At 44.3% G+C, this 21,728-nt stretch overlaps 1 protein-coding gene across 2 annotated transcripts in view; it reads right to left on the bottom strand.

The window, feature by feature from the left end:
* The window catches only part of jph3b (junctophilin 3b), a 187,616-nt gene that overhangs the window by 24,612 nt on the left and 141,276 nt on the right, over positions 1–21,728 (bottom strand). For both annotated transcript variants that reach the window (XR_013576935.1, XM_078544418.1), the window contains exon 3: positions 15,524–15,648. Coding sequence is in view for 1 of the 2 variants with exons in the window: in XM_078544418.1 (XP_078400544.1) it covers positions 15,524–15,648 (125 nt within the window). In the remaining variant the exon portion in view is untranslated. The remainder of the gene's footprint in view (positions 1–15,523; positions 15,649–21,728) is intronic.

Here is a 21,728-nt window from a genome sequence, read left to right as displayed (position 1 = left end):
TCTCTATTGTGCTAAATATATACCTCATATATATGACACATTTGTCATTTTAACTGTCTTGCAATATTGTGCAGCTATTGAAAGTGTTGAGTCAAATTTTACTCCAAGCCCCATTCTAAATCTCTCCCTCCATCAATTACCTACATTCATATTTGGTCGTCTTGGCCGATGTGCAATAGTTTCCATTTATCCATGTTGAACTTCACCAACCATTTGACTACCCAGTTCAGTAGCTTAACGATATTATTGTCCTTCTGATTTTGTGTAATCAATAAGCACTTGATGCCTTCAGCCCCTATCTCTGGAGGATGTGACACAGAATAAAATTCCTGGGAAACGTATGAACTTTTAAAAGCAGAACACTGCAGATGCTGGAAATCTGAAACAAAAACAGGAAATGCTGGAAAAACTCAGCAGATCTAACAGCATTTGTGGAGAGAAAAACAGAGTTAACGTTTTGAGTCCATATGACTCTCATCAGAAGAGTCATATGGACTCGAAATGTTAACTCTGTTTTTCTCTCCACAAATGCTGTTAGATCTGCTGAGTTTTTCCAGCAATTTCTGTTTTTGTTTCATAAACTTTTAAAAGTCTTTGTAAGATGTTTTTTATTTGCAATGTTATTTCATCCAGCCATTTTATTAACAGAAACCTTTTTATTCCAAGCAACCATTTTCTCAGGGTATCATATTTCACTTTCTTCCCTTGTACCCTTTAGTATGCAGTAATTATAGGGGTTGCCTCTCCCCAGAGTGCTCACAACAAGTTTTTTCTTCAGCAGTATTGTTACCAATACTTGGGCAGGCTCCTGCTCCATATATTGCATTTACTGTAGCTATAGCAAATGCACACACTTGTGCCAACAAGCTGTAAAGGTATTAATTATAGTTGCCTTGAAAACTTGTGTAGACTGTGCCTTCCAATATTGTGTTTTTGCCATAATGAAAGAAACTCTGTTCAGGTTTGTGACCCAAACATCCTTGACTCATCTGTGAATAATGGCTTAAAGATGTTAACTCTGGTATCTAGAGTCTATTAAACCTGATAGTTGATGAAGGTGCCTCTATCTGTTCTCATTAAAAAAACAAAGCCTTCTACCTTAGAGGAGTTATTTAACTTGAAAGATTATTTCCTAATTGGAAAATATACATAAATATGAGCCAAGATATTGTTCTAGCGTTGAGCTTTACACTGACGGGAAAGTTGTGACAATGTTAATTTACAGCCTGTTTTACTGTAGAATAATTTTTTTCTTTGCGTGCCAATACAGTCAATCCATGCAGAATATCAATGAAACCATCAGGTTGGGTACCTAAAGGAGAAGTGTCCCATATTGCTCAATCTCCCTCTGATAAAAGGGATGTTGCTGGAGAGACTAATTTCAACTGAGAGCTGAAACTTTTTCCTGTTGATGACAGACAGGCTTAATGAGGCCAAGGTTTAGCAGTGAAGCACAAACAAGGCTGTGCCATTTTTATCCCCCACATAATCTATAACATCTACATGGCATTGCATATCAATGTGCTCCTCACTTTTTACTCATCAGGCTCATTCCTAGCTTGTATTGGGGACATGTGCAGTGGCAGCCAGTTTGCTGTCCATATATGTATCAGGCAGGTCACAGGTGCACTATTCAGCATGGCCAATGATTTCATTGTGTCCCACTAACGGAGATGAGCAACATAAGTGCAAATTTACAGAACTATTGATTTTTCCAGAGTCGTGGGGAGTATTAATTGCTCCCATATTACCACTCAAACTGCTGTGCATATTGCAGTGCCCAACATGGTCTAACAGAAATTACTTTAATCTCAATGCAGACTTCATCCACAACCACTAGCACAGAATCATGCAAGGCATAAGCCCTCACAGTGCCTTCATTTTAAGGCAAGAAGAATAAAGGTGGAAGTGATGCTCTTGGTATTCATGCGCAAGACAGAAGAAAGGTATAACTGAAACAAAACTGATACTACAACCAGATTACCATTAGTTTCTTGGTTAACAAGGCTGGAGTGAACCCACCCACCATTCCACAAGAGTTTCCAGTTTAATCTTATCTATTGCTTACTTCATAGTCTCCCAATGACCACAATGGCAAAGCCATGGCAGAGTAATAGGGCAACAATGACACAAAGAAATTAGTGGTTTAGCAAAAAGCAAAATTATTAAAAAAAAGATTGTCACAGCAGCACCATTTCTTAAAGGAGCAATCTACACATGTCAACTTACTATTCCCAAACTACCTTGCCCTTCACTTTCATGCTCCATCTTAACCATTATCTATTGTCATTTTATGTCAGGCTCTGGCTATTTTGCAACCAATGTTCAAATCAAGTGCAATGTATGTGTTTTTTCAAGTAAATAGTATTTGAATGTTGGGAGTTTGAGTTGGTGCTTCTATTTTGTAACGCAGGACTTGTTCTCAGTGATTTCTTTGTGGAAGGAGTAAGTGTTTTGCTGGTTGCAGGATTTAACTGCTAGGTTGCTGGTTGCTCTGGACATTCTTGGACTGTGCATTTGGAATGCCTTGCATGCGAGTCAGCCATGTCCAGGAGTATTGTGGCTGTCTACCATTGACTACTTTCAATCAGCTTTTGCCATGTCTGCCAGGGGAAAGCATCATCCCCATAAATTGTCCCACGCAACTATTCAACGTAAACACGGCATCCTCATGATGAGCCTGCAGTATATTTTCCACAAGAGCTAAAAAGACAAAATGATGAGAAAAAGTCATTCAACGCTTGCAAGTCGTCCCACACAAGACCTCCAGAAACTAGTTTTACCACCAATTCCACATCTTTTTACTCCCTGCAATTTGTCAATTTTCTGCCAGGATTTTGAGCTTTTAAATGGATAAACTGTTTAACCAAACCATAAAATCTAATTATGCATCACTTCAGTCTATAACCACTGATGGCTAATTATTAACGATGCATAAACAGAAGCTCGTTAAACCATTTTATTTATGATGTTTGCATCCTTACCTGTGTTAGTCACTGCACAGATGACATGCAATAAAATGTGGGTTTGGACAGCACGCTCTATGGCCAGAATCTTCTGGCCCCATTGGCACTGGGCATCATGACAGGGCGGGGGCGGGGGGGGGGGGGGAGACACGATATGACGAGAAGGCCAAAAATCGGTTTCACACTGGCTTGAATGCACAGCTGGATCATCCAATGGTGTCCACCATGTCAGAACGCCAATCCCACTGGAGGCCGGTGTGAACCCGCTTTGCATCCCGCTATTGGGATCAGAATTTCTAAACCTTTCTAGGCCTACCACTTCTAGGTGCTGCCCTGATATCTGCAGCAGGGGTGGAGACAGCCTGTGTAATGATTGGACCTGTTATCTCAGATGGCTTCGACATGCGACCTCTGGAGAGCTATGGCCTTGAGGGCCCTGGCTTGTTTTGGTTCTCCTGTGAGCCGGAGGGAGCAGACAGCCTCTGAGTTTCCTGAGTGGATGACCCAGGGGTGTCCAGCTGCCGCTCCTCCTCCCTTCGATAGCCTGAGGGCCCCGGCCTGACTCTGAGGGGAAGAAGCATCTGGTGGGATGTCGAGGTGCCCCGTTTCCATCTCGCGTTGCCACTGCAGAAACTGACCCATAGCTACCACGATGGAGCGCATGTATCTCCGCATTCTGCTGCACCAGGGTCTCCATGGTGTCTGCTATCTTCCTCATGTAGACTCCCACACGCACATATACTTCATCAGACAGCAGGCGAGCGCACTTCTCTGACTTGCACACAATTCTGTTGAGGGCTTCCAACAGCTCTGCGTGATGTTCCCCTGACTTCTGCTGACTCTCCACAATGAGTTGGAAGGCCAAATCCTGAGGCTCGTCATCTAACTCGGACCTCACAGATGCCTCTTCCCCAACAGTCCTCCTCCAAGTGCCAGGGATCTTGGCTGAACCTGCCTCCTCCTGCTGCATACACGTGTCTGTGTGGTGACCACAAAATTGTGAACCCGAGCCTGCTCTACATCGAGGTCCCACTGAGGTGTGTGTCTCTGTGCTGGTGGAGGGTGTGGGTAAGCGCTGTGACAGGTCTTCCAGACTGCTTATTTCCAGCTCTTCAAAGGAAAGGGCGTCCTCTTAGCTGGAGGTGAGGATGTGGATGGAGCTGAGGGACTGGCTGGCTGAGGGCACTTGGGAGAGCTCCCTGTGAACCAAAGTAGAGATAATTAGTACAAAAACAAAAATACCTGGAAAAACTCAGCAGGTCTGAGCATCTGCGGAGAGGAATACAGTTGACATTTCGAGTCCTTATGATCCTTCATTAGAACTAAGGAAATAGAGAAATTAGGTGAAATAGAAGCTGGTAGAGGGGGGTGGGACAGGTTGAGCTGGATAGAGGGCCAGTGATAGGTGAAGGCAAAGAAGAGATTGCCAAAGATGTCATAGACAAAAGGACAAAGGGGTGTTGACAGTGGTGATATTATCTAAGGAATGTGCTAATGGGGACATTAAGGGTAGCAAGCAGGACAAGCTAGTGGCAGATGGCCCTAGTGGGGGTGGATTGGGGGGGAAGGGATCGAAATGGGCTAAAAGGTGGAAATAAAACAATAGATCGAAATCAATTTAAAAATAGGTGGGAAAAGAAAAATATATTTGTAAAAAAATTATAAATCATTGGAAAAAGGGGGTGGGGATGGAGGAGAGAGTTCATGACCTGAAATTGTTGAACTCAATATTAAGTCTGGAAGGCTGTAAAGTGCCTATTCGGAAGATGAGGTGCTGTTCCTCCAGTTTGCGTTTAACTTCACTGGAACATTGCAGCAGGCCAAGGATGGACATGTGGGCATGAGAGCAGGGTGGAGTGTTGAAATGACAAGCGACAGGGAGGTCTGGGTCATGCTTGCAGACAGACCAAAGGTGTTCCGCAAAGCGGTCACCCTGTCTGCGTTTGGTCTCTCCAATGTAGAGGAGACCGCATTGGGAGCAGCGAATGCAGTAGACTAAATTGAGGGAAGTGCAAGTGAAGTGCTGCTTCATTTGAAAGGAGTGTTTGGGCCCTTGGACAGTGAGGAGGGGTAAAGTAAAGGGGCAATTGTTGCACCTTCTGCGGTTGCATGGGAAGGTACCGTGGGAGGGGGTTGAGTTGTAGGGGGTGATGTAGGAGTGGACCAGGATGTCCCGGAGGGAACAATCCCTGCGGAAAGCCGCCAGGGGGTGTGAAGGGAAGATGTGTTTGGTGGTGGCATCATGCTGGAGTTGGTGGAAATGGCGGAAGATGATCCTTTGAACGCAGAGGCTGGTGGGGTGATAAGTGAGGACAAGGGGGACCCTTGTTCAGGGAGGGAGAGGAAGGTGTGAGGATGGATGTGCGGGAGATGGGCCGGACACAGTTGAGGGCCCTGTCAACCACCGTAGGTGGAAAACCTTGGTTAAGGAAGAAGGAAGACATGTCAGAGGAACTGTTTTGGAAAGTGGCATCATCAAAACAGATGCGACGGAGGCGAAGGAACTGAGAGATTGGAATGGAGTCCTTACAGGAAGCGGGGTGTGCGGAGCTGTAGTCGAGGTAGCTGTGGGAGTCGGTAGGCTTGTAATGAATATTGGTGGACAGTCTATCACCAGAAATTGAGACTGAGAGGTCAAGGAAGGGAAGGGAAGTGTCAGTGATGGACCACGCGAAAATGATGGAGGGATGGAAATTGGAAGCAAAATTAATAAATTTTTACAGATCCAGACGAGAGCATGAAGCAGCACTGAAGCAGTCATCGATGTACCGGAGAAAGAGTTGTGGGAGGGGGCCTGAGTAGGACTGGAACAAGGAATGTTCCACATACCCCATAAAGAGACATGCATTATTAGTGCATGGCAGCAGAGTCAAGGAGAGAGAGCACTCACAGTTGTGTTGAGAGAGGGATGACGTGGTGCAGGATCCTCACCTGGGTGTTGCCGCAGGCACGGTTCACGTCCTCACCAATCAGCGCAATGACACACTCCTCAAAGTGAGTGAGGGGCCTAATGTGGGCCACTCTGCCCCTGGTCTGAGAGCTCTCCCTGCTGTTGTGAGCCAGCTTCTCCTGCATGAAAACAGATGGAGAAAGTGTGAGCAGGACACATGGCACTATGTGGAATGTTTGTGTAGTGAGCGGAGCCATGGATGGGATGAGGACGCGAGCTCCAGAGGATATGAGCCTAATGGAGATGTGAGGGTGTGTGAGAGATTTAGTGGTGCTGTCCCTTGAGGTGTGAGATCCCTGTGGATGTGTGATGGGTTTGTGAGTGTGTGAGTTGAGTGATGAAGTGGTTGACTTACCCTGGTGGAACAGAGGAGAGCATTCATCCTCTTCCTGAACTGGATGGCTGACTCCCTTTATGCTCTGGTGGCGCTGACTGCCGCTGCCAACGCCTCCACAGTGGGATTGGTGACTCTGATGGAACCTCCTGCAGCCAGAGTGGGTGTAGAGGACATCACAGTGGCCTTCCACTGCATCCAGCAAGCGCCCCAGAGAGGCATCACTAAACTAGGGGCTGCTGTCTTCTTTGCTTTCAAGGCCATCTGTCGCCTGGAGCAGTCCTGGTCTGCAGACACGAAATAGGCTGTGCTCTGGTTTCTTGTCTAACTCATTCACGGGATGTTTCTCTTCGCTGGCTGGGCCAGCATTTACTACCCATCCTTAGTTGCTCTTGGGTGGTGAGCTGCCTTCTTCAATTGCTGCAGTCCATGTGCTGTAGATGCACCCACAGTGCTGTTAGGAAGGGAGTTCCAGGATTTTGACCCAGCAACAGTGAAGGGAGAGCGATATATTTCCAAGTCAGGATGAGTGATTTGGAGGGGAACTTCCAGGTGGTGGTGTTCCCATCTATCTGCTGCCCTTGTCCTTCTAGATGGTAGTGGGTTTGGAAGGTGCTGTCTCAAGAGCCTTGGTGAATTCCTGCAGTGCATCTTGTAGATGGTGCACACTGCAGCTACTGTGCTTCGATGGTGGAGGGAGTGAATGTTTGTGGATGTGGTGCTAATCAAGTGGGCTTTAAATATGGCGCCCAGAGCAAGGAAGTGCTGAGGTCACAGTGACCCGGCATGATTCCCACGAATGCATTACTAATGAGGCAGGAGGCGCCGGGAATGAGTCAATACAGCTGGAAAACCCGCCATTGTGGCCAGCGGGTAAAGCATCCTTTTTCCCACCCCTACCGCACTTTGTGCAAATCTGGGATGATTCCTCCCTACGTTTTTGAAAGCAGTCAGAACTAAGTGTTTGTATATATTTTTTTAACTTCGCCCCTTTCTCAGACCTGCCACAAGAAATGAAATTTGGAAGTGAGCAGTGATTACTCCTCTCCCCTAGAATTCAATTTGCACTACGAAAATTGTAAGTATGAATTATTGTCTCACTGCCAGTGAATTACACAAAAGATATTGTAATTGCACTCAAATGCTCAAAATGGGAAATTTACTTGAAAATAAATTCTGTTGAGCTTTGGCAATCAATCCCTAAACTGACATTTTATAACCAGCACACAAATCAGAATGGCTACCAGCTAAAACTTGCTGACTGGGATTTCTTGATTGGCAGTTTGTAAGCAACTATCAATGGTTTCAATATACTCAGCAATTTAATCCACATGCTGACACCAAACAGGAGAGGGCCAGAACCTGCACATGACAATAAATAAAAAATTAAACCCTCTGGGACTGTAGAACAGAAAAAAATCAGAACCAATCTGATGAAGTATTTTCTTTTTAAAAAAAAAAGGTTTATTCAGGTGAAAATTCTGTGCTACTTTTATCTTTAGCTGAAATTAGAAGAATACAACTAATGACTTCAGTCTGTCGCATGGAACAAAACGCAGCAGACACCAATGTACCAGCCTTATTTTGTTTAGAAATCCCAGGAAGTTTTGGAAAATTAGCACATAAAAGATGTTATGCAAAATTTGCTTTTATTCTTATTGAAGCTCAGCAAATCGTTTCTGTTGTGATGTTGGCTCTGAATTACATTTTGGGACGGCCCTGTATGAATATGTCTGGGATTTCTCTCGCCACACAGGTTTACCAGGAACATTGCCAATTTATTCTAAAACCTCAACTAAAACAGTGCTGAGGAAAATGGACACACACATTACTAGGCCACAGCATCATTTCAAAATCTTATTGTTCTTCGTTCAAATGTTCAGAATGTAATTACAGTAATTTTTCAGATCACATGGAGCTACAGTGTGCTTCAGGAAGATGAAGAATAGTAATCCTGTTTCATGAAGCATTTAAAGATCAATTTTCTCGAGAGTTTTACAGTACATGAAAAATTATCTCAATTATAGGTGGGTGGAGGATAAATTGGTGAGGTGGGTAGATAAGTAAGTGGGTAGGGGTTGGGTGGGTGAGTAGGTAGTTAGGTCGAGGGGTAGTTGGGTCAGGTCCAGAGGTTAGTCAGGTTGGATCGTGAGGGTAGTCAGCTGATCAGGGGTGAGTCAGGAGGTCAGGGGGTTGTCGGAGGGGCGGGCCAGGAGGTAGTCAGTGGGTCGGGAGGATAGTCAGGTGGTCAGCGGGGAGTAGTCGAGAGGATAGTCAGCTGGTCAGGGGGCAGTTGGGTGGCCAGAAGGGGTAGTCAGGGGGTTCAGTGGCAAGTCGGGTGGTCTGAAGGTAGTCAAAGGGTGAGGAAGATAGCCGGGGATCGGGGGCAGCTGGGGAGTCAGGAGGGGAGTCTGAGGGGTGTCAGGGGGCCAAAAGGGTAGTTGGATGGTTGGGGGTAGGTGATGGGGGGGCAGTTGTGTCATTACCCAGGAGTTAGGTTAGGTTTTAATCTGTCTAACATTTCCTTGGGTAACTATTCATGTAGTTATTGTATTGCTGTCTGAAGTCTCAGACTTTAACTCAGAGTTAGAGACATTTGCGGAGGGTCCCGGGGAGCAGGGGAATTGCCCATCAGGAGTTCAAACTTCCCGGGCAGTTCCCATGGAGGTTCCCGTGTCAGGACTTCTGCAAGGTCCTGATACACATCTGAGGCATATGTCCTGTCTTCTACAATTCAGAGACCGGAAGATTTGGTCCATAGTTTTAGGTGACTTTGTTGTTGTTGTTAGGGAAATACACCTATTCACTATTATCCTTTTCTGTTCCTGTAAAAATTGCCATGTCTTTTTTCATTTCCCATTGTATCGTTTGTTTTTTACATTCTTTGCATTGTGTGAAGAGGAACAAGAATGTATTTAATGATATGAATGTAGATGCAAGGGTTAATTTAATTAGATGAACTTATTAATGAAATTTTATAGAGTCATAACAATATTGTATTGTCAACAATTGAAAAATAGGTGCTACTGATAATTTGAATGCTTAGTTTGAGCACATTATTGTAATGAAAGTTGTTGAATTCTATCTCCCCTTTTCTAAAATAGAACCTTCTGGTCTCTGAGTGCTGAAGTATTATTTTAAAAATTTCATGCATTTTAATATTGTTTCCGGCATCTAGTATAAGAAAAATTTATGCTCAGAAGCAGAGGATAAAGCAAAACTCTGCAGGTTAATTTTGTATCAGTTCCATGTTGCAGCGTGAAGTGTAAGGCATTTAAGGACTTTGGTGGTTTGTGTTAAGTGAGCTGTTTTGAAAATGTTTCCTGCAGGAGACAGTTGTTAATTTTTTACCAAGTAAGACATCACACAAACTTACGGATTTTTTTATGTTAAATATATTATTTTGTAGTCAGACGTTAGTTTAACATTTTGCTGTTAAAAGAGCATTAGTTACTTGAAAACGTATTTTTGACAAACTTTTATTTGTTTGGGGAGAAAGAGAGACCAGATATGTCATGAGCTCCCCAAGTAGTGACGAAACAATGCAATTTATGTTATAGTATTGTGCATTTGTACACTAAGAAATGTAAACCAAGAAAAAAATTGCCAGGCCTTTTTCTTGAAGATTATGCTGTTTTCAGTGTACATGTGTTATAATTTGAGCAAAGAACAAATGGCAGGGAAAGAAATAGTATTCTGACTTTACTTGTTCTGTTTAATTGTGTTTCACTAGCATTCCAAGAATTACCATTAGTGCGCAGATATATTAGTCCTCATGCTCATTTTCGTAAAATCAAATTACTGTTAATCTACATGAAGCAAAAAGCTGTAATAAACCCAGCATAACATGGTTTATGTTCTTTCACAATTCCGAGGTGACACTGCAACTAACAGAGGTTCTAAGTACCATTTAAGCATTGTCAAATCTCTTAACCTTTGAAGGACAATAATGAGCAAACGTTCGATCAAATTAAGTTCTGTCAGTATTAGCAGGAGTACCCAAATTTTGGAGAAATAATCATAACATCTAAGTTCAATTTAATGCAAACATGGAAGATCTTGCAAAGATCAGATTATGTTCCCAGGTACCTATGTTACACTTAAGATGGGAATTCCAACTTTGGCAAAAAGTATTGTTGGAGGTTTTCCTTCTCATGATGAACTAAGGTATAAGTAGGATACTTCAGGCAATGGGGGAAATTTGAAGGAGGAAACAACTTCGAAATATTAGCTTATAAAAGAAGAATATGGGACCAGTTAGTTCAGTTGCCTAGATGGCTAACACATGGTTTTGAATAACCCCAACGGCGTGCGTTGATTTCCATTCTGGCTGAGATAGACTTGGGACCTGTCTCCTTGCCCTATCCCTGAGAATGGAAGGCAATGGCAAACCACCACTGACCAAAACTGCCAAGAAAATGGATCAGGATGAAGTATCGGCAGACAATGAGCCAAGGACCTGCCTTTGGGCACTGCACACATACCATACTAAATAGAAGAATGTTTCTAGAGCATTAGTATGTTCATATATATTTCAAAAGACAGTCCAATAGTTTAGGAAGTTTACAGCAATATGTGGAACAATGTAATTCATTAAAGTAAGTTCAGAGAAACACAAGAAGAATATGATAATTGTATAAGCTTGTGGCAGATGTTAGCTAGAAGTTAAGAAAATGAGGCTACCAAATAATTGGAAAAAAAGACTACAGACAATCTGCAGAAGGCATACCCTAGAGGCTAGAATTAGTGCACTGCACAGGAAGATGGAGCTCTTTTAACATAGTAATCAAACTGCTCCGGGATTAAAGAGGTTGTAGATTTTTCTGCCCATGTTGTCCAAGATATATACTAGTACAGGAGAAGCTTAAGTGCTACCTGTTATTTCACTACATAAACTGAAAGAGTACAACTTTACCAAGATTGTAACCCTGGAAACTGAGTTCTATTATATTTGATTGAACTACTGCTGCATTACTATTATTCTGAAACCTATTTATTGTATTTTTGATGATTATATTGACAATTATATTAATATTGACAATGCAGAAGTGGTGAAATAAAAATTGTTAGTAATATGCCAAACTATAATCTGTTTAGACTTTGGTATATTTGCAATGAACTGAAAGTCAAATGTGGCATGATCAATGCTATACTTAATTGCTGCTTCATGCTTGAGCTATGGCTGAATCTTTCTGGTTTGATCCATTTACATAAGACAACCCAAGAACAGAATTGGACATTGCAAATAAACAGCAAAGCCAAACCATGCTCTATTATTTCCACATACAAAATTATTCCTGCTCCAAGATAATTTTCAGGCTTTAATATCTAAACATAAAAAAGTCAGGGCTGAAATAAAGCCACATGAACTCTCTCATCATATCAACCATTAAAATCAAATTGTATTAAAAGGTTAATAGTTTGTTCACTTCCAACACAATGTATTGTTGGGAGACAAGATGGAGTTTTGTGCTCCAGAGGTTCTCAATTTAGGAAATTTCTACGATCAGCTAAGCTAGGGGGAAATGCTAACTTGTGGTAAATACTTTGCCTTTTGGGATGGGGATGGGTAGGTGGCCAGATGGTGTGGGAGGGAGGTGGGAAGGGAATTGAGGGATTGAGTTACTCAGCCAAATTTGTGCTTCTCTTAGTTGTTGCACTGAGAGCAGCATTGGCAGAGGATCAGCGCTATATTATCTAACCTACCTTTTGGTTGGGGAATGTTTTATGGCACAAGGGTATATGAAGAGGGGGCAGGAAGTAAATAAAACATTGAGGTGTGAAATAAATACTAATATTTAGAATACTTTTAGCCTAGGATCATTTAAATTTGAAAACAATTCTGACTTTCTAATGCACACCATGACAGTTTATGGTTGTCTTCATATTAATTAGCATTCAGCTCAACCAGCATGACTTTGATGGCTCTTCTTGTGTTGCTAATTAAATTCATGGAGATGATAAAACTCTGGCTCCAAATTCAATACCATTTGTGGCCTGAAATCAGAACAGCTCACCAGGTGCGAAGATGTCATTGTCCACCCTCGAAACAAAGAGCGGAATCTTGTTGTGGCATGAGGGATCTTGTCTGCCGGCTGGAGAGCCGGCGAGAAACCCACAGTGCCTCTTTTTGGTAAGGCCTGCTGAACCACACAGCAATCAGGCAGGGGCGAGGCCATCGATGGGCCTTCGCCTGGAATCATGACCCCAGAAACGCAAGTCCTGCCAATGAGAGCTGCCAGCCAATCAGAGGCCAGCAGCTCTGGTGCTCAGCAGCACCAATGAGGAAGCCGTGGCTGCTGCTGCCAGAAGGACACCTCCCAGAGTCCCAGGTTCGTGAAGGACCTAGGCTACAGGTAAGTAATGTGAGGGGGAGGCTTGTGGGGTGGGGGTGGCGGGGAGAGAGGGTCAGAAGCAAGGCAGGGGGGTGTCTCTCAACGCCACCGCCCCCCTCCCCACTCTTCCCACTGTCCAGTCCCTTAATCAGGCACTGATTGCTTTTGATCGAGGGACCAAGTGGCTGCACAGTTTTACCCATTGTGTGTGTTGCATGGAGACAGGCCTGCTTGCAGCTGGGTTAATTCCAGTGGCGGTGTGATGAGCCCTTAAGTGATCATTCATTGGTCACTTAAGGGCCTTAATCGGAGGAAGGAAGGTGGCAGGATTCGGGTGCACCACTACCCCACCTCCAAGCTCACCACCAGCAAGAGCAGAAGATTGCACCCAAAGTCCCCAAATTTCCAAATATGATTTGGCTCTTGCAGTGATACCTCAATGAGTCTCCATAGATATATTGAAATGGGGGCACTGCAGTTCCAAATTTCCTGCTTTTAACCTTGCAATGGATTAAGTTAGAATGAGAAATATAAGTGCAGCAGTGCCAGCTGAAACTGGTAGGAGTCAAAAGTCTTTTGAACCTTGAAGGCACTTAAAAGTTCAAATGTGCAACTGGGCTCAACCTCAGGAGTGTTTTTTGCTTTGTTTTTGAGCAATGACAGCTTTGGATCTCTTTCTGGCCATCTTAGACTGTGTGAAACCACTGGGAAAATTTGGCCATTCCGCCACTACAGTGTGAGCTTCTCAGGGGCAGTTCTTAGGCATTTCTTTAGGCAGTTCAATGATATTTCTTAACATATCTTTTTAAGCCATTATCTTAGAGGAGGAGGAACGGACAGAAAAAAGCAAACTGAAGCAGCATTTAAGGAGGATGCATTCCAACATATTACTCCCACCATCCTCTCAAAGAATATAGAGAAAACACAGGTCCTTTGAAGACATTTTTAGGGAGATGTGTGCTGGGAGATTGCACTTCACCGAAGAGACAAAAGGCCAGCTCTGTCACCTGCTTCATGAGGACCTGCAGCACCATTGTCCGTGCCTATAAAGGTCACAACAACATTCAACTTATGGCACAGGATCACCTCAGGCAGTGGCGCCAATCTATGTGCACCAGCCAGGGGTGCTACCCAGGCAGGCTTATATCCAGTTGCTGGTACTCTTTTCTGCAGAGTTGGGGAATTTATCCAGTTTGGCATCACAGAAAGGCAGCAAAGCGATAGAGCTATTGTTTTGCTGCTCCTATGGTTAACTTCCTCAACAGAAAGGAACTTCCTCTTTCTGATTGGCTAGATTGCATGTAGCAACAAGCAAAAAAACCTGGACATTAATACAAGATTTTCTGGAAGTAGTCTTGATACACTCATTCTTCAAAATTGAACCATCCCTTTTCAAAGGAGAAAATCATATTAACAGATGGCTTATATTACTGTTCCCATAGATAATGACCTTTCTCAGAGCTACAAAGGAGTGCTATGACAAGACACATGCCTCAAACACTGAGGACTGTTGGAAATATTAAAGTGATGCTTTTGCTGACCTACAGGTCAGGAGAGGCTGTGAAATATTCTTCAGCTTGTGTGTCCGTACATCTGTGGCTTCCTATGTCTCATACAATGTTGCAACCCAAAGGCTTGGATTGGAACATCTTGTCTTAGTGGCCCTAGCTGCTTTGGAGGCAGAAGGACATAAGGAGAGCATCAGAGTGACCATCACTCAGTGGATTCCTCAATCGCTGCTGCAAGAAGCATCCAAACACAACTAATCACCGAAGTATTCTCATCTGTTTAACAATCACCACTGCCTTAACTCCTTCACCCCACCTTCAAATAAAGGACAAAAACTTCAATCCAGCGGTTTCATCAGGCCTCATGCAACTCCTCATTGGAAAAATGACTTTGGAACTGATCCTTCCCACTCCCAGAGACATATATAAGTGAGGTGAAGGCTATTAATTAAGTTGCTCACCACTAATGAAACTGCTGATCGGCCAGTGGGGTAATAAAATAGAATCAGACAATGCTGCAGACTCTCACAGACGGCTGACATATGCCTTCTGTTTCCAGCAAGCAACACTTGCTTTCCAGTCATTATTATAGTTTGACTTCATGCCTGATTTGAATGATGGCAGTGACAAAACAGAAAAAAAGGGATAAAAATGCATAAGCAAGAATAAGAAAAAGGAAGATAAAAATAGAATGAAAAAAATGTTAAACAAAAAATAAGGAAAGCAGCAGGAGAAAAATCAAGGAGCTGAGAAAGAGAGCCTGGTGAAAAACATAGGGAGGTATATTGTTCAAGGGCTCCAAGAAATGTAAAATAGATAGGGAGTTGGACATATTGCATAATTATGGTTTAGCTTTACCAGTTCTGTAATTGCAGAACAGTAATTGGATTACTGCTCCAAAAGGTGGCTTTGCTTCACTGTAAACAAGTTATAGCAATGCAAAATCTGCAATGAGTATAATATGAATGCTTTGAAAACTGTTTTCTCAATTCTATCGAAAACCTGAAATTTCCAGCTCAAGATCAATATTGTCTCTGGTGTTTTGGAATTCATTTTGTGTGGGCCTCACTTCAGAATATAAACATCTTGAATGCATACTGAATATCAACACCTCCGTGGAGTGTTATGGTATTACACAATCAAGCTGCTCTTCTTTTGATTAAATATTAAACCAGGCTTCCCTTATGCTACTGATAGAATACAATATAAATCTCTTGTCAATATTCACAGATCCCTAGCTAATATTTCCCAGAATATACCTTCGTTACACAGTATGGAATCCAGGACCATAGTTTGAACTCTATTAGAACATAGATTGCATTGAGTGTTTATCTTTGTGCACCGTGATCAGTCTTCTGTGCTATGTTTTATACATTAATTGCCTTAGTCAATAGTTAACAGACTGGAAAAACATTTTTTAATATACTGACCATTGCCTGGGTGTTGGGTAGATGGTGAGAACTCTTTGGCAGTGATCCTGGCAAGCTGCGCTTCATCCTGAGCTTTTTGAGAAGCTGTTTCAGCCACCTCCGATTTTGACTTAGCATGAGATGTTCTGTATAAGGAACATGAAGCAATAAAACTCTTTAGAGAAGTGACAAATACATCTGACAATTTATAAAAAGTACAACACCACTGTGTCCAACCTATAACATTCATTCATCATGTTGAACTTAAGAGCATACTGCAGGCAAATTCCACATTTGGTGGTCATTATTGTTCCCATCTTAAATAAACAGGAAGCTGGGCCATTCAGCCCTTGTTATGATAAACCCAAAAAACTATGCTCTTAACCTCTTAATAGTTTTCCTTGCTTTCTATATCAAAAGTTAGATTACAAAATATCTCCATTTTTTTGTTACTAAATTCCCAATTCTGGTTCTAACACCTGATAAATCCTGAAACACTCTGGGACAAATTGCATTGGCATATGAACAGTTCTACTGCCTCTGACTAAAACTGCAAGACTACCCTTAAAATTGAATTTTTTGCTTTTCCCATAAGATGATTTTGAAGAAACAATGATGGAGTTATTTCCCTGAAAAGTCAAATCCATCTTTTAATATGAAGATAATAATTCAAGAATGTACTTTTTAAAAGGTTTTCCATTTCTTAAATTTTCCTTGAGGAAAGTTGTACTGACACCATTATATAGTGTGGGTAACAAAAATATATGCACAAAGTTAGTTCATTCTCCAAATTATATGTGCAGTCCAGGAAAACTGGCACCTTCATGTCTTATTTGAAAGAGGGGGAGAAAAATCATCTGAAATTTGATATTTAGTTCTGGAACTTGGTTAAAACGAAGAAAGATGTTTTATTTTGCTCATCTGCTTAAGTGAAGATTAATGTCCTATCATGCGCTGTATATCATAGCCACATTATACTCGCGCATGAGACTGTTCTCTTGCCAGTGCCAGTGATATGATTCAGTGAAGGGCTGTGGAAGCTCAAGTAGACAATATATAGATATTCATTGGTTTGCAGCAGCATTTTTGCATCTGAATTTTCACAGCATCAAAAGGAGCAGAAATCTCTCCAATACTGAGAACAAAATCCAAAAAATCTGCATTGAAGCAAAGTCAAAGTATTCAATTAATGATTGACCAACAGGGTCTCAAATTTAACATAACTACCATCCTGTGTGTTAAACCCACCTCTTCTTCCAATGTCCAATTTTGCATTGATTTTTAAAATAAAGGGTGATATGTTAATTACGATTTTCAAGGTTGTTTTAATTATCATAACATATTTTCTATACTATAATTACACAGGTGATTGTTGATGGAAGGTTTGATTTTGCTTTTTCTCTCCATTTCCTTTTTACCCTCACTCAAAATCTTTAATTTCACAACAACTTGCCAATCAGTAAAATAAAAAGGACAAACTGTAAATGATGGAAATCTGAAATAACAATGGACAACTGGTTAATGCATCCAGGTACATATCCTTCATAAGAACAGGTGAAGGGCCCATGCCAGAAACTTCATAAGCTGTCTTATCTTCACAGATCCTAACTGATCTGCCGTGTATCTCCAGCACTTTATTTTAATTTCGACCTTCCAACCAGGACAGCTTGAGAGTGAAATTATAAGCTCGACCCCACAGCTATGACCCCTGGGCCTTTTTGACCAGTCAAGCAGGAGGAGAAGCAGACACCTGTTTGTCTGATATCAGGAGCAGGATTTTGTTTCATGGGTGGGTGCCTCGATATCGTGGTCAAATGGGGGTCCCAACCGCGCACTGTGCCAATCCAACATGGATTGGCCAATTAGTGGCCGGAGGCTGTGTTTACTGTCCAATTAAGGGTAGTGGGTGGATTCTCAAAGCTGGGGGGCTAATAGAAAGTTCTCCAGCATAGAAGGAGCAGCCGCCTGCTATTGCAGGGAAGGAAGAGAGAGGGTTAAGAGGCACCCTCTTAACAATTTTTAAAAATTTTAAATGGAAAATGGCCACAGTTGCCGTGTCACCAATGTGGATGGATTCATTCTGCATTGCGGCCTAGGTGGGCAAGGTGGGGGAGGTCAAAAGCATACTGCAGAGTCAGCCCACCCCCACACACCCCTGTCTGCTGCTTCTAGGCAGCTGCCGTACTCCTGGTGCCGGGCCCACTGGCCAACTGGAAAATTCCTTGCTTGACCTTTAAATGATCTTAAATTACCCACCGCTTGCAGGTGGGTAGCCATCCCACCACCTGATCCGACCTCCAGGGTAATTGCTTGGGGCCAGTATGGTGCTGGCAGACCATCATAAATACTGGCGTGAAATCACATGCCCACCAGCCTCTGTCCCCACCCCCATATCAGGGCAAAAGTTCTGTCTCAGATAGCTGCAAGGCTGAAGTAAAGTAGGCTAGAGTACCAGCCCCTGTCGAGTGTGTGCCTGAGATGTCCAAATAATGGGAGTTTTTATGTGTCTCCACATAGACTTGACAAAGTGAAGCATGATAGTGCTAGAAATTGCCTATCTTTATGCTTTAAAGTTAATGCAAAATTCAAATAGCTGTGCATGTCGGCTCCGTTGGTAGCACTCTCACCACTGAGTCAGAAGGCCGAGGGTTCAAGTTACATTCCAGAGATCTGGGCACAAAAAGACTGATACTCCAGTTCAGTATGAGGCAATGCTGCACTGTTGGAGATGTTGGATGAAATGTTAAACCAGGGTCCTGTCAGCTCTCTCAGGTTAACATGAAAGATTGCATGGCACTATACCGAAGAAGAGCAGAGGAGTTATACCTGATGACTTGGCCATTATTCATCTCTCATTATTTGGTCATTATCAAATTGCTCACAATCCAATGGGCCTTGTATACAAATTAGTTGCTGCATAGCCCACATTACACCAGTGATTAAACTTCTGAAGTACTTCATTGGTTGTAAAGTACTTTGGGATAATCCTGAGGTTATGAAAGGTGCTATATAAATGCAAGTTTTTCCTTTTCCTTTATCAATCGCTCATATGATGTATCGATAGGGTGAAATGCCAATCACCAGTCTTGTTGCCCAAGCAATTAACCAGGACCCAAACTTTAGAAAAAACTTTTTTTCCATGAGAAAGGTATCTGCTTTGACCAAACTCCACCTTTGTGCCCACTCAGGGCAACGTTGTTGACATTTGTTAACTCACTGCTGTCAGACTGCCCACCTGACCCAGTCACAGAAAGTTAGAACTTCCTTCAGCTAAACACTGGATAGTCTGAAGCCATTGCTAACAGGCCCTGGCAGAAACTGCACATCTTGCTCTTCTCTCATTTTCAGGAGAAGAATGCTCATAAAGTAGAAGAATGTGTGAGGACTGGCGGGGGCCAGGCGCAGTTAGCCATTCTCAGCCGGTTTGAGCAGGAGGCCTGGATTTGGAGAGGCTCCATGCGCCCAGGTCCACTGGTGTCGGTGAGGCTGGGGTGCCACGGCCAGGTATGTTTGCCCAGCAGTGAGGTCACCATCCTTCTCCCAACAGCCATAGCAGTGCTGAATGTTAAGTGATTTAATTTTGCAACATGGCTTGACCATTGCTTATGGAAGGATGAGCGCATAATGATCCGGGGGACAGGGATGCACTTTGTCATTGTCTCCACGTTAACTGATCCGATGTCCTTGCTCTTCCTTTCAGCACCAACGGAGCAGGGCCGGGAGGAGGGGCAGCAGAGGCCCCCTCTCACACCCGAGGGCCCTGAAGTCTCACCAGCGTCACACCATCTCTGCCAGGCAGGCACCAGCACAGATGCTAGCACCTCAGTGGGAGTTAGAACATCAGCTAGTGTCCCGGGGCACAGCGGTGAGGGCACTTCACAGTCACTGGAGGAGCTGGCAGAGGCAGAGAGTGCCCATGGCACCAGCACTCGGAGAACTGCAGGGGACCAGGCACATGCTCAGTCGGTGCCTGATGATGTGCCTCTGGAGTCATCCACAACGCATCAGGGGCATGAAATGCAGCCGGGTGTGTGGGAGCATCTGGGGGAGATACATGAGGCAATGCTTGACTTGGTCTCCGTGGTGGAGGAGTCTACGCGGACACTTGCCGAAGCAATGAGCTTCATGTCCAAGCGCCATTCATCCCCCATGGACAGAGTGGCGACTCTCATGGAGAGGCTCCTCCAGGAGACCCATCAGGGCTTCCTGGGGTTGCGCTCTGACCAGCAAGCCCTCACATCGGCATTGACCTCAGCTGATCAGTGCCAGTGTGGGAGATGGTCTGGGCACCAATTCTCCCAGCTCGGTGCCCGTCCATCCATAGTGAGCAGGGAGGTCCGAAGTGACCTCACGTTGGCGCAGCTGCTGCCTGTCATCTCTGTGGGCACCTCAGAGTGCTCTGGATGAAGTTGGCAGCTCCTCTGCCCCTCTCCCAGTGACCGCTTCATGTGCGACGACTGGGGAGATGCCAGCTGGGGAACTGGCAGCTCCCTCCCAGGCGGGGCCAGCACAGGCTCCACGGGCCAGATGACAACTACCAAGGTCATCGAGGCCAACAGGACAGCACAGTCAGCAGGCTGTCTCAGATGCCACTCCCAGCGATGGGGCAGCACCAAGACGTAGCACCTGGAAATGTAAACATAAGGCACATTGAGCACACCATGGGTTTATCACTGGTGCTTTTGTGTTGGCCCGAGATGAGTTCTTTATGATATGCTTTGAATTGGAACACCAGTGTCATTTTTTTGGCTTAAGTTTCTTTGCCTGTGATTTTAAATTCAGACATGTGACCATGGCTGTGGGTGCCTCTTTTCTTCTGCATGTGCTTGCTTTCCAAAAATGTTTATGAGTGCTTTGTGGGAAATTCAGTTTTACTAACAAGGCCCTTAGTCACTGTTCCTAACCTGGCAGATTTGGCACTTAAGTATCGAGTATGTAGCCTACTGCCCAGGCTTGTCCTGGAGGTCCATCTGTGGTGTGCTAGCTGAAGGTTCATTGGATTAAAGCCTCCCGAGAGTCCCTGCCTCCCTGAAGTATGCCCGGGTCAGCGTCTACCCCCTCAGCATTTCCCTGTGTGTGCTCATCCTCGGACTCACTGCTGAACTCATCGTGTGCAGCTACAGCCACTGTGTCAATGTCTTCATTGTCCACTGTGTCTCCCCTTTCCAGCGCAAGATTGTGGAGAGCGCAGCATGCAACCACTATCACTGATACACGATCTGGGGGATACTGGAGTGCACACCCTGAGCGATCCAGGCATTGGAAGCGCATCTTGGGAAGACTGATGGTTCTCTCCACCACAGCCCTTGTGGAGGCGTGGCTCCTATTGTACCGCTGCTCAGCTTCTGTTCTTGGATGGTGGAGAGGCATCATGAGCTATTTTCTGAGGGGATAGACCTTGTCATCCAGCAGCCAACCATCAAGCCGGGCTGGAGCACTGAAGAGCCCGGGCACCTGGGAGTATCTGAGGATGTAGGCATCGTGGGAGCTGCCTGGGTACCTTGCACAGACTTGTAGAATCAGCATCCTGTGGTCACACACTATCTGCACGTTCATGGAGTGGAAGCCCTTCTTGTTGACCAAGGCACCGAGCTCACCTGCTGACACCTTGATGGCCACATGTGTGCAGTCTATTGCACCCTGGATGCGGGGGAAGCCAGCAATGGCCGCAAAGCCTCTGGTCACTGTGTCTGGCTTGCCTGGTCCCAACAGAAGTGGATGAAGGTCAATGCCTGTCTGAACAGAACATCTGTAACCTGCTTAACACAAGTGTGGACAGTTGATGGGGAGACACCGCAAAAATCACCCACAGACCCCTGGAAGGAGCCAAAGGCATAGAAGTGGAGGGCAGCTGTGACCTTTAGAGCCGCTGGCATGGGGTGTCCACCCATACAGTTAATGGAGATCTCAGGCCCAATCATCTGACAGATATAGTTGACTGTTTCCCTTGAGAGACGGAGCCTCCTTCAGCACTACACCTCAGGCATATTGAAGCAGCTGCTTCGCCGCCTGTAAACCCTGGCAGCAGGATAGTGGTGTTTTCTGCGGCCCCTTCTACCTTGGTCTATCTCTTGGCCCTGCGCCCCTTGTGCCTATGCCTTTCCTCCCAAAGGTGGCTGCCCTGGAGGCTGAATGTGCACTCCTGGCCTCCTCCCACTTCTAGCCCTCCCTCCCCACTCAAAGGAGGTGACTCCAGTAGACAGTTCAGCTCCCATTCCCAGGCTAA

This window comes from Cetorhinus maximus, chromosome 6, assembly GCF_964194155.1.
Source record: "Cetorhinus maximus chromosome 6, sCetMax3.hap1.1, whole genome shotgun sequence".
Lineage (NCBI taxonomy): Eukaryota > Metazoa > Chordata > Chondrichthyes > Lamniformes > Cetorhinidae > Cetorhinus > Cetorhinus maximus.
The sequence above is the reverse complement of the archived record's forward strand: the minus strand, read 5'-3'. Positions and strand labels throughout refer to the sequence as shown.